General features: G+C 34.9%; 1 protein-coding gene across 3 annotated transcripts in view; it reads right to left on the bottom strand.

Moving 5' to 3' along the window:
• The window catches only part of TppII (Tripeptidyl-peptidase II), a 583,232-nt gene that overhangs the window by 300,052 nt on the left and 268,898 nt on the right, over positions 1 to 14,282 (bottom strand). For all 3 annotated transcript variants that reach the window (XM_090408276.1, XM_090408286.1, XM_090408295.1), the window contains one exon: positions 8,158 to 8,291. In XM_090408276.1, the coding sequence (XP_090264402.1) occupies positions 8,158 to 8,291 (134 nt within the window). The remainder of the gene's footprint in view (positions 1 to 8,157; positions 8,292 to 14,282) is intronic.

The following is a 14,282-nucleotide window of genomic DNA, read 5'->3' as shown; positions in this document are numbered from 1 at the left end:
ACATTGATTGGGTACCAGTCAAATCTCATGAAAAGAATGAAACTGAATTTATTGAGCTGTTGTGAGATAACTTCCTCATGAAGCATGTGACAGAAGGAATTTGAGGTCAAACAGTGTAAGATTTGATTGCAGTGTCAGAGGGCGTTTCAGTTAAAGATGCAACTATTCTGTCTTTGGTTGGTGACAGTGATCATGCAGTACTAACTTGGGAAGTGGCTAAGTTCATGAATGCGAAATTCATAAAAGGTTACATGCTGAACTACAAAGCAGGAAATTATGACCAAGTGAGGAGTATACCGAGTTCAGTGCAATGGTATTGGTTGCTGGATGGAAAGAACATTGACAGTGCATGGGAAGCATTTAAAAAAATACTTAAGTGATAAAATATCAAAACGTGTCCTGAGAGTTCGAAGTCAAATGGAGGCGTTATCTTATTAAGCAAAAGATTCATAAGAAATGGATGATGTGGAAGGAATACCTGTGCATAAGGATAATGTCCATTATGAAAATTATAAGTAGCAGCCCAGAAGTCACAACTTTTGTACGGAAAGCTGAGTATGAAAAGAAACTGGCTTTGCATGCTAAAGACAACCCACAAGAATTCTATCGATATGGTCCAAATAAAAGAGAGAATAACTCTTTTAAATGCAGATGGCATGAAGGTTACAGATGCAGAAGAGATTGTTCAACTAATGAGTGTCCATTTTGTTAAAAGCTATCAACTTGGTGTATGCAACATTGAGCTCACTGCTACCTTTTCACTGGATGAAGAAATTCAGGTATATGAAGAGGAGGTATTAGAGCTGTGGCACAAACTGAATAAGAATTCAGCAATAGGAACTGATGGAATATCAGTACAGGTGCTAAAAGAGTGTTCAGCTGAACTGGCTATTCCTTTGACCAGGTTATATAATTTTAGTCTCAGAACAGAGAAGATTCCACAAGAATGGAAAGAATGTATTGTTACACCCTGATAACTTAAGAATGTGAAAATTTCAGTTATCATGGTGTAACAAGAGAAGAAATAAAAACCCTGTATAGATAATTAAGTAAGCAAGCTTGTTCCTAAGCAGATATCGTTAAGAGCCTTTGAAAGTAACGAACACAAAAAAATTAAAAGAAAGAAAAATATGCTTGCATCCAGGTGAAAATTATAGCTGAAATTGTTTGGTTGAACTAAATAAAAAAAGGAAGGGAATTTTAATACAGTTGTGATATGATAAAATAAGGTTAAGTAAAGCAAAGAAGATTAGTCATAGGATTTTGTATGTGAGAGGCTAGTTTTTACACTTAAACTAAGAGATTAAACATTTGAGTTAATTCTTAGAAAATTTTGGAAAGGGGATTAATTTAGTATAGATGACATAGAGGTTAGCTTAAACAAAAACTAAAGCACAAGGTCATAATTCTTCGTCACGTGTCAGTCATGTGCACATGGACCGCATGATGTTTTGGCAGAAAAACGTCACTCTAATTGGGCAGTGAAATCAACTCCAGTAAGGGGGAAAAAAAAGAAATTGAAGGCGCTGGTAGGGGTTCATCATATAAAAGGGTTAGGACCCCCCTCACACATGAGGCTTTTTTCTTCAGAGTTTTCTTCACGAGTCTTCATATAGGTCTCACGCGGTTTTCCTGAGTGACGGGTTAGGAGTTTTTTCCGTCCGACACAATAAGGAAACAAAGTGTGCGGGATTTCGATTCCGTGTTCTTATTGTAAGAAATGAGGGATGCTGTTTAGTTAAAAAGAAAGAAGATAATGTCAGTGTGTTTCATCATCCAGTGATCCTAACGAGATAAAGAAAATTCCATAAAGAAGTCAGTGCCCACGTGGTGAATTTCACAGCCATAGAATATGTATGTCCTTGATTAAAGAATGTAAGGTAAAGATTGTGAAAGCCCATCTTAGTGCCAAAAGAACTTAGGAGTGTTAAGTTGTAGAAGAGTTTGTCCTAGGAAGGTAAAAATCAGAAAAAGGTAGAGACCAGTGTAGAAGACCCAAGTCAAAAGGTACTGTAAAATCTCGTGTCAATTCAAATCATATGTAACTGTAATCATTGTTCAATTACTGAATAGTTGAAAGGATTAATGAGAATTATACTAGGACTTTAGTACACGTCAGACTAGAATGAAAATGAGCTTGTTACTATACATTAATAAGTATTCATGTGCCTAGAGATTTCTGCATGTACATTGTATTTTATTTAACACAGTTTTAAGGGTCAAAAGTGTGTATTAGCTCAGCAAAAGGATAAATTTAATCCATATTGTCTTAGTAAGAACATTACAGTAACTGAATATATATATCCTAGAAAATACAGAATTATAGCATGATCAGATCAGTAAGGGGTTAGACAAAAAAGGTCAACTAGTTCTAGAATTATATATGTTTGTATGTATAGAATCTGTTATGGCGATATGATCACAATTCTTATATAGGATCTTAACCTAGTACTTGTGTTTAGCTAGTGTTAATTTGTATTATATATTCTTAGTATTGAATTGAGTTTTATTTGATAAAGAATGTTGTCTGAATATAAAAAAAATCAGAACTCCCTGGTGGACACAGGAAGTTAAAGAGGCATTGAAGGAAAAGAAGAAAGCATATCAAAAGTTCCTGTCAAATAAGTCAGCTTGTGCTCTTAGAGAATACAGAGACAAATGCAAGAATGCTAAACACTGTGTAAAACTAGCTAAACAAAAGTCATGGGAGGACTTTGGCAAGAATATAGAAAATAAATATCAAGAAGGTGGCAAAATATTCTGGAGTTTGTTGAAGAAGCTTAGGAATGGAGGAAAGAGTGCTGTAAAAGGAGTTAGAGATGATAAAGGTGACATGAAAACGGGAGAAAAAGATATCCTTGAAGTATGGAGTAATTACTTTGAAACTTTGAAAAACTGCTAAATGAAACAAGCAGTGATGACAGCACAGTGGCAAAAAACAACACTGACCAGGCATGCAGTTAGGAATACATATCCATACTTGAAGCAGAAAAAGTCATCAAAGGCTTTAAATGTGGAAAGGCAGCAGGAGTAGATGATATTCGACCAGAAATGCTGAAGTATGGTGGTATAAGAGTCTTACAGTGGCTGCACTGTATAGTTCAGAAAGCCATCACAGAGGGACGAATTCCCGATGATTGGAGTAGAGCTCTCATAGTACCTATATATAAAAAGGGAAATAAAACTGAATGTGAGAATTACAGAGGTATTTCCCTACTGAGTGTTCCTGGCAAGATCTATGCAAGTACACTTGAGAAACGGTTGAGAAGACTTGTGGAAGAAAAGCTTGGTGAAGAACAAGCTGGATTCAGGGCAAATAGAGGCTGTCAGGATCAGATCTTCACTTTACGAGAAATAGTCGAGAAAGTATGGGAATATAACAGAGATCTGTATTTAAGTTTTGTCGATTGGAAAAAGCATATGACAAGGTGCCAAGTGAGAAGCTATTCAACACTACAGTTATATGGTGTCAATGGGGCATTATATCAAGCAATACTTAGCCTTACAACTCAATTTATTTGAGTTGTAAGTCAGCAGTTAGAATTGAAGGAAGTACAGGAAGAAGGTTTAATGTTAAATCTGGTGTGAGAGAAGGATGTACATTATCCCCTCTGTTATTCATTATCTATATGGATCACATTATGAAGGAAAGTGGTATTAAACATGATATCAAAATTGGAGATGTTAATGTCAGCTCTTTGTTTTATGCGGATGATGTTATACTTCTAAATAAATCCGCTACAAGTCTGCAAGATTCTCTGACTAAATTGAATAGCTGTTGTAATAGATATAGTATGAAGGTCAGCAATAAAAAGACAAAGACAATGAAAATAGGCAGAATTATTGAAAATGTCAACTGTGTTGTGAATGGAGAACCCATGGAACAAGTAAAACATTTCAGCTACTTAGGCACGATTTTTACTGAAGATGGTAAATTAAATATAGAAATAGACAACAGAATCAGCAAAGCCAGTATGGTGGGAAGTCAATTGAATAAATTCATATGGAATAAGAGAAAAATTAGTTGGAACACTAAATTAGCTGTATACAAGACTGTATTCAAACAAGTTTTAACTTATGGATCTGAGAGCTGGGTCAGAAGTAAAACACTTGATCTAAGACTAGAGACCACAGATATGAGAGTCCTGAGAAAGATTATAGGTGTGAACAGATGGCATCAATGGCAATATCATATTAAAAACGAGGATATTAGGAAAGAACTTGACATTGTCAACATCCAGGAATGTGTTAGTAGAGCTAATCTCAGGTGGTATGGTCACTTAAACAGAATGGGTGAAGAAAGATTAGCAAAACAAGTGTTCTCTGCCAGGTTGGCAGCAAAACGACACAGAGGAAGACTAAGATATAGGTGGATTGATACGGTACAAAGTGCCTTAGACGAAAGAAATATAAGATCTGATAATGTTGGAGTCTTGACAAGTAACAGACTGGTTTGGAGGAAAATTGTAGATAGGAAGTTAGTAATGATGTAAATTTTTCATGTAGTACTATCATATCCTGTACACCCCTTGAGGATACATGGCAGGAATTTGATGATGATGAATTGTATCATGTTTAGGAGTTCAATAAACTTTTGTTCCTTGAAAATACAGTTGTCTGAGATTGCTGCTCAATGCACCACTTGTAGCAACATACGAACCTAATCACGTGAGGGGGGGGATTTTGTTAAGTTACGAGATAAAGGTCACAACTGCATATTAGTTTCACACTCAGACATATTTTGGTAATTGTTCCTTGTTTTTGAATTTTATATCTTATTAAACTAAATGTCCTGAAAGGCACAGTATAAAATAAATATTTAGGGACACTAAGTGAAGAAGAAGCTTGAATATTTGTATTTGGGTGATATCTTGTATATAGATAAGATTTGGATAAAGACAAGTAGAGTTTCACATGTAAGGATAGTTGAAAGCCTAATAATCGTAAATTGGGACACAACAGTATGGTAATCCCATTGCACAAGGGTGATGCAAAGACTGATATATCCAACTATCAATCAATTAGTATATCAGGAGTGGCAGTGAAGAATTTAGAAAATTTGGTTAGGATTCGCATTCAGAAATGGGTTGTCAGTGAATTTCTACTTTGCATTGAACAGCACAGGTTTTAGTAAGAGAAGGTCATGTTTTAGCACCTTGCTCACATTCTATAATAATGCTACCATTGAACAAGACAAGGGAAATGGGTACACCGTGATACATGTGGATTTTGCTAAGGTTTTTTGACAGAATACAGCATGGAAGACTGTTGCACAAATTGTAGAATATGGGTTTGGATTATAGAATATTAGTGTGGATAAGAGGATGGCTGACAGATACCAAATAGTGGTATATGGGGAATGTGAGTCTGCAAGATTTAAAGAAACTAGTGGTACACCACAAGGATCAGTCCTTGGTCCACTGTTATTCAATCTGTACATTAATGACATTGGGAAGGATTTGACAGGCAACATACTATTTGCTGATGATGCAAAGATAGGTAGGACAATCAGGAATGCTGCTGATATGCAGTACTTGCAGAATGATTTGAATAGGCTGGAATTGTGGGCATGGGAAAATGGATGTTGGTTCTTTCATCCATATGTTCACTGGGCATTCACAGATGCTGTATGGTCACTCTAATGCTCAGTGATGTATGCTTTTCTGGAGGCTTAAACTCTCTGAAGATCAGTCACTCCACACACACACACACACCATCCATCCATCCATCAATCCATCTCATTGATGGTCTACCTATTCCTCTTTTTTTCAGGAACTTTACCTTTATTACCTGTGTCCAAAATATTTTAACTTTTTTCTGTCAATATCCTTAAGAAGCCTTAAAGTTCTACCAATCTTTTCTAACACCCATTCATTTGTACACCTTTCACAGTATATGATATCCTCAACAGCCTTCTGTAACACCACATCTCAAAAGCAGCTATCCTTTTCTTATCTGACTTCTTTAGGTTCCAAGTCTCACATCCATAAGTTGCTGTTTGGAAAAACAACTGCATCCAAAATCCTCAACTTTGTTCCCATGGAGACAGATCCACCCTTCCAGATTTTAGACAAGTCTCTGATTGTTGTTTTAGCCATTCCTAACCTTCTTTTGATGTCTTCTGAACAGCAATTCTTCTCATTAATAATGGATCCTGAGTACTCAAACTTGCTGACTTCCTCAATTATTTCTCCATTAATACACTTGTTTCTCAAGAGCTTCCTTGTTTGTATTTCCTTTGAGAACCATAATCTTTGTCTTGCTAGGATTGAGTTGAAGTCTTCTGTTATTACTGATCTTGTTAACTTTGTCAAGAACTTGTGCTAGTTCTTACTTGTCATTACAAAGGAGTACTGTATCATCAGCATACCTCACATTACTGATCATTCTACCTCCTATCCTAATTCCTGTCTTGAGCTTATCCAATGCTTCACACATGATGTCCTCTGAATATATACTAAACAAGTGAGAAGAAAGTCCTTGCCTAACTCCTTTCCCAAGCTGAAGCCAATCAGTCAACTCAATACCTGTTCTTACCATGGCTTCTTGCTCCCTGTGCAAGTTGACTATCAATCTGATAGTTTGTTGAGGAAAATCCATTTTATTCATTACTTCCCGCAGTAAAAAGCTTTAGAGTAGTCTAAGAAACACAATACCAGAGGGAGTCTGAATTATTCATAGAATTCCTCACTCTCTTCTTCAGGCCTATTCATGTGGGGTGCATAAACTACCATGATTGATACATTGGTAGGTTGAGCCTTAAGTCTAATAGAAACTATCCTATATTAACAGGATTATAACCAAGAAGGCTTCTTGCCTGAGCTGTCTTCAGTATCACAGTTACCCATGATGCTTTGAGTCATCACTTGAGTAAACAACTAGCTTACCATCCTGTCTTTTAAAGTGATCTCCATTCCATCTGGTCTCTGTAATTCCCAGGATGCTAATTTTATACCTATCCATCTCTTTACAGACAATCTCAAGAGTACCCATCAGTAGACCCTGAACATTCCATGTGCTTATGTAAAATTCTAAATAAAATTCTATCTAAGATTAATCCTATACCTTCTGTGTTGCTCATTCACAACATCACTGACTTTTATTCGAGACTGTAATATACTTCTTGAACAAGACCCTCTGCCTAAACCCTGAATGCAGCCCTGATTATTCTGCATGACAACCAATGCAGCATGAGATGTATTAAAAGGCAAAACCATATTAGCATTTTGAAGTGAAGTCACTGCAAGAAGTAAGTGCAGAGACCCTTTCCACATAAGATCAGATGAAATAGCAAAATAGGAAAGATTCATCCCTAGTCCTCGAATGGGGTAGATGGCGTTGGTGTAGTTGCGGTTAGTTGTAGTTGGAGGAATGAGGTGTAGAGTAGGCACTCTCCCTCGATGAGTCTTTCGATTCCCTGGAGGTGTCATTTAACAATAATAATAAATGTAAGGTCAATATCCTTTGGCATGATTAGATATCCAATGTCTTATTATATTGGTGGGATTATGCTAGCCAGGGATCTTGGAGTGTTAGAAAGTCGAAGTTATTCACAAACACATTCCAGTGGAATTTCAACACTTGGCCAATCAGGATGGAAAATTTTTATCTAATTAGTATATCTTTTTATTATAAGATGTGCTAATGTGACTTGTGTTTCCTAATAATTTTTTAAATGTATATTCCATCCATAAAATATTATAAACCTGTCATATTGAGATGAATTAAAGGTTAGATAATCAGATAATCCTGTTCTAAAAGACTAAACATGAATTTTTTTCAAGTCATTTAAGGACTACATTATGCAAAAGGTATCTATACATAAACATCCAAGCAAGAGCAAGATCTGAATCTAGAGTCTGCTCACTCATGGATAGCAGACTCTAGATTATCCGCATGGCTAGTGATATTATACTTAAATCAAATATTAATTTAAAAATCTGAAATTCCATGAAAAAATTTAATCATCCACCAGTCTACTATTATTTTCTCAATGTAATAAATAAAATATTATTTATCATAAAAAATAAATAAAATTATGATACTAATAAAATAAACAAATGCACCATCCTGTTGACACAAAGGAGAGTATAAAAATGTCCATAAGAATTCTGAATGAGTTTTTACATCAAATATATTTATTATGATGATCATTACCTACAGCTCCAGCTACATGTGGAGAACTCATTGAAGTTCCATTCATTAATTGAGATCCACGGAGCGTCCAATTAGGAACTGAAGTGATAGCACCTCCAGGAGCAGAAACACAAATTCCTAAGTCTCCATTTAATCTACACAAATATATAGAACATAAAAAGCACTAATAAGAGAAATGAAAATTACCAATGAATGTCTTTGAAATTTTATTTAAATATCATTAATAAAGCTTCAAAACTAATTAAAAATTTAATTTAAAAACATGTTTGCTAATAGAAAGAACATTACTTAAACCTTACAAAGAATAAGAGCAATTTTTGGAGAACTATAGCTTTAGATGAAGGTGGTTGTGATTCTAAACAGAGAAAAATCACACAACTGATGGAGATAACATATATAAGCAAACTAATCCGCTGCTATAAGGAATTAATACAAATAAAAACACCAAACATCATATATAGGAGTATTAATGGAAAGAAAATCTCTCTCTCTCTCTCTCAGAAGAACTGGACTAGTACCATTGCACATAAATGGCATTACTGAGACAAAGAATACAAAAACAGGTGAGATATTAATAAATAATAAATATAGGATGTAAGCATCCTATACTTAGTATTTTCAGGCAATAATTGATCAAGGAATGGAAGGAGTAGCAATAGCATTCAACACCAAAAATGAAAATAAACTTCTTGATTAGAAGGCAGTTTCAAGCAGAGTTATGTTGGCAAACTTCAAAATGGAGAAATGGACAATGAAGCTTATCTAAGCCTAGGTCCCACAGAAAGTTCTTCTAAAGAAGAAGTGAAGGGATTTTTTTGAGTCATTAAAACAGACAGCTGACAAAGAAAATGGAAAACATGGTCCTTGTTGGAGCCTGAACAGCAGAGTTTGAAATGAATCTCATCAAATATATAAAAACATTCTGGGAAAATTTGGAGAAAAGGGCCAAGCTAATAATAATAATGATAAGTATTTACTGGACTTCTGTTCAGACCAAGGACTAGTCATTACTAACAATCTTTCAACATAAAGATGCAAACAAGTTCACATGGAGAGAAGATAAAAGAAATAAGAAAAGCCTCATTAACTATGAAGTTGTTGATAGTGATATCATAAGTCTGGTTCACAATACAAGAGTGTAAAGGGGATTCGTAATTGGAAGTAATCATTACTTAGTACTATAAAAATGCTATGACATTGAAAAGAACAGGAAGTTTTAAAACTCTGAAAAAGACAAATGATTGAGAGGCATGTGGTGAAGTTGTCTGCAAGGATAGAAAAACAAGAACACCATGGTGGACACAAGAAGTTCAAGCAGCAGTCCTGGAAAAGAAACAAACATACTTAATGTTCCCAGTAAAGAAGTCAGCAGATGCCCTAAAAGAATACAGAGAAAAAATGTAAATGAGTTAAGCTATGTGTAAAAGTAGCTAAACAAAAGTCATGGGAAGACTTTGGTAAGAATATGGAAGAAAAATATCAGGAAGACAGCAAAATGTTCTGGGGATTATTGAAGAAGCTTAGAAATGGAGGAAAGAGTACTATAAAAGGAATCAAAGATGATAAAGGTGACATGAAACTGAAGATAAGGATATCTTAGATGTCTCAAATAAGTACTTTGGAAGACTGTTAAACAAAACAGCACTGACAGAACCATACTAGAAAATTTTCAACAGGAATGCAAAGAGGAGTAGATTGATTGAGTTGATTGAGAGGATTGGCCTCACCAATCCCTCGATTACTGAGGCCAATGCGTTCTTCAAAACAGGCACATTAATCGAAAATACACTAATCGAATATAATAACTTATGAGAAAATGTATAATTCGTTCCTCAGATTTCTTTTTCCCCCTTAATTTTTTTTATAAAAGAATTAGGGTATGTCTCAGGGCGTAGTTAAAGGAAAACCATGAAGCTGAAAGACAATAAAACATATTCAGAATATAAATTTATTATTCTTCCTCTTAACAAAGAATTGAGCAAACGTAGTTTGGCGGGCATTCTGTTTCTTTTTTTCATATAACTGACGGTATGGCCTATTGCCTCTTCTGCAAATTTTACTGGTTCTCTCTTCACCAGGTCAGTTTCTAAGCATTGCTGCTTAAAAATTTCGATTGTACGAAAACTATTTTCAAATTGTTTCTGTGAAACCTCTTTGGGCTTGTCAGTGATTAAATTTTCTTCATATCCTTCAGGATCTTCCTGCTGTGCATCTAAATTTAGCAGGTCAGAATCACTCAACTTCTCAGAATGAGATTTAATTAATTAGATTCATTTGAAAAGCCTCTAAAATCATTTGCACAATGCAGTAGAATGTGCTTCCAAACAGCTCGCAGATTGCTAGCAGTAATTTCATTCGACTTTTGCGACTTGATATTTCTCTGATTTGCCAGAAAAGTCTTGGAAGGAACTCGCTTCCAAAAAAAAGGCCGGTTTCATCAACATTAAATATTTATTGATCACAATAATCTCCTTCTTACACAATTTTCTTCAAAATCTCTGGATATCTGCACTTGTAGCTTCTCCTGTGATTAGAACATTATGTAGGCTATTTCTCTTTTTGAAACACTCAAATCACCCAGCACTAACGTGGAATTCTTCTTCTTTTCCATCATTTGATTGCCCTTTCTTTCCAGGTTACAAAGAGACAATGCTTTTGATTTAATAAGGCCAGTGTTTAGTGGGATCCGTTTTTGGTTACAATCTTAGATCCATGTAAAAAGAAGTCTCATATTCAATCATTATAATACTTTGATTTCGAGTGCATGCAAGATGAACTTGAAGCAGCCTTACCTTTCTCTTTGTATTCAGCAGTTGATTCACCCATTTTTGTGTTCTTGTCCCATCTCTGCTCTGGACTCGCCTTGTTCATTTTTCTTCGAATGAGATTACTTTTTGAATCATTTTCACACCTATATTCTTTGCTCACTAATTCTTTTACTAATGATTAAAGGTTAGGAAAATAATTTAAAATAAAAAAGTAAGGAAAACAATTGTACGTGATATGATCAGCAAAATGCTATGTAAAGCACACGATATGAATTTTGGAACATAGTGTACATGGAAATAATGTAGTATGCCATTAAAAAATAACTTTGTAAAATGTTTCAAATCGGTAACTAAATTATTTCATCCTGGTGAGTGATTTTTAAATAGTTAGCCATAAAAAAAATGTATAGATCGAAAATTTTTTAAATCTGTAACATTTATTTTTAAGACGTATATAGGCGCACAATGGGTATCGATTAAAAATAATGCACACTAATCAAAAACGCACTAATCGGAGGTGCATTAATCGAGGGATTGCTGTACGTATCAATACTTAAGATAAAAAAGTCTTGAAAAACCTGAAATGTGGAAAGACAGCTGGAGTAGATGATATCTGACTAGAAATGCTTAAGTATTGATGTATAAGAGTTTGATATATAATTATGCAGTGGCTACACTGCATAATTCAAAGCGCTTGGATGGAAAGTCGAAAATTCCCAATGATTGGAGTAAAGCTCTTAAAAAAAAAAAAGAATGAAGATGAATGTGAGAATTAGAGTAATTTCTCTACTTAGTGTTCCAGGTAAGATTTATGCAAGCATACGTGAAAAGAGGTTGAGAAAGATTGTGGAAGAGAAACTTAGAGAAGAACGAGCTGAGTTCAGGCCAAATAAAGATTGTCAAGGTCAGATTTTTATTTTAAGAGAAATACTTGAGAAATCGTCAGAATATGTTGTGGATTTGTAGATCTGGAAAAGGCATATGACAAGGTGCCAAGAGAAAAGCTTTTCGCAACACTACAATTAATACATTTAAGTTGTCAGTCAGCAGTTAGAATTGAAGGAAATAAAGGAAGATGGTTTGATGTAAAACAGGGGTAAGACAAGGATGCACATTATCTCCACTCTTATCATTTATACGAATCACATTATGAAAGAAAGTAGCATTAGGCCTGATATTAAAATTGGAGATGTCCACCTCTGCTTTTTGCAGATTATATTGTACTCCAAAGCACATGAAGTGCAAATCTCCAGTTTTCTAACTAAATTGAATAACAGCTAACAAATTCAGCATTTAAATCAGCAATAAAAAGACCAAAACTATGAAAATAGGCAGGAACATAGAAAACTTCAGCTGCATTCTGAGTGGGAATCCTAAAGATAAAGTTCAGCTACTTAGGCACAGTTTTTAACAAAAATGGAAGTTTAATCTGTAAATAGACAACTGAATAAGCAAAGCTGCCATGGTGGGTAGCCAGCTGAATAAATTTATATGGAATAAGAGAGAAATCAGCCAAAACACCAAACTAGCAGTATACAAGATAGTGTTCAACCCAGTTTTAAGTTAAGCATTTGAGAGTTGGGTTAGAAATAAAGCACTTGATCGAGAATAGAGGCCACAGATATGTGGCCTCTATTCTCCATCATGTGGGTTCTGAGAAAAATTAGGGGAGTGAACCAATGGCATCAATAGCAGAATCACATTAAAAATGAAGATATTAGAAAGGAAGTTGATACTATTAGTATTCAAGAATGTGTCTGCAGAGCTAATCTAAGGTGCTATGGCCACTTAAATAAAATGGGTGAGGAAGGCAAGTGTTCAATGCTAAGATGGCAGGAAAGAGACCCAGAGGAAGACCAAGGTCTAGGTGGATTGATATAGTCAAAATTGCTTTAGAAGAACGAAATGTTAGATATGACAATATTGGAGTACTTACATGTAACAGACTAATTTGGAGGAAAATTGTGGATAGGAAATTAATAATAATGCATGCTTAATTAGAACAGCTGCCAAAAGGAAAATCTCCTGGAGCTGATGGATAGTCAGTGAAATTATTGAGAGCAGCTGGAGATGAAGTAGGGAAGATACTGACTGAAATTTGTCAACAGGTTTGGAAAAAAATATATTGGCCTAGGGATTGGAAAACATCAGTATTCATCCCAATTCCAAAAAAAAATATCAAATTCAAGAGATTGTGAGAATTATAGAATCATCACTTTAATTTCACATGCAAGTAAAGTTATGCTGAAAGTGATCCAACAAAGGCTGGAGCCATATGTGAATAGGGAAATGCCACAAGAACAGTTAGGCTTTAGGAGAGGTAGAGGAACTAGAGACCAAATAGCAAACACGAGATGGATTATTTAAAGAGAATTTCAGAAGGAAGTATTCATCTGTTTTATTGATTATAAGAAAGTTTTTGATTGTGTGGATTACAACAGACTGTTGATTGTAATGAGATCAATGGGAATACGTGAGCATCTAATTCTCTTGATAAAGAGCTGTTTGACAACCAAAAAGCTTTAATAAAAACAGTCTTTGGAGAAACAGTGTTCAAGTGGAAAAAGGGTTGCTGCAAGGTTGTATACTGTCACCCTATCTTTTTAATATTTATAGTGAATATATTATGAGAATGGCTAACTTGGACAAAGATCCAGCTGGAATTAATAATAATAATAATAATAATTTAATAATATGCAGATGATACAACCCTCATAACAGAAACTAAAGAAGTTCTGGATCAATTAATTATATCGGTTAAGAGGATTGACAAATGGATTGTCAAACCAATGGTATTTCCAGCAGTGATGAATGGATGTGAAACCTGGATTATTAAAAAGAAAGACAGAAAGCAAATTGATTTGTTTGAATTATGGGTGTGGATGAGGAGACTATTAAGAATCTCACGGATTGCAAGAATGACCAATAAAAAGGTTTTAGAGAATATAAAGACAGAATGCTCCTTGGAGGCAATGATCGCTAAACAGAAGTTGATGTACTTTGGATATATTATGTGAGCTGATGAATCATTGGAAAAGATAGTTATGTTGGAGAAGATTGAGGGGGAAGAATAGCTAGATGGATAACAAAATAACTCACTAACTTGAACTTACAATTGCTGGAAGGACAAAAGGCCAAGTGGGATGGAGAGCCTTTGTGCACAAGATCACCAAGAGTCGAAAAACGACTGGATGGCACATAACAAACTTAATCATGTATGCTGTCATAGTAACCTGAATACCCCTTGGGGGTACATACATATCAGGAAACTGATGATGATGAAAAACACTGAAGGCTGTCAAAGTAAAAAATATTATCATAATTTCTAACATGATTTCTCAATAAAGAGAATAAAGT

Source organism: Typopeltis vanoorti, chromosome 2 (assembly GCF_054136105.1).
Source record: "Typopeltis vanoorti isolate ZY-2024b chromosome 2, IOZ_Tvanoo_1.0, whole genome shotgun sequence".
Taxonomy (NCBI): Eukaryota; Metazoa; Arthropoda; class Arachnida; order Uropygi; family Thelyphonidae; genus Typopeltis; species Typopeltis vanoorti.
Note: the sequence above shows the minus strand (reverse complement) of the source record. Positions and strands in the feature narration are given on the sequence as shown.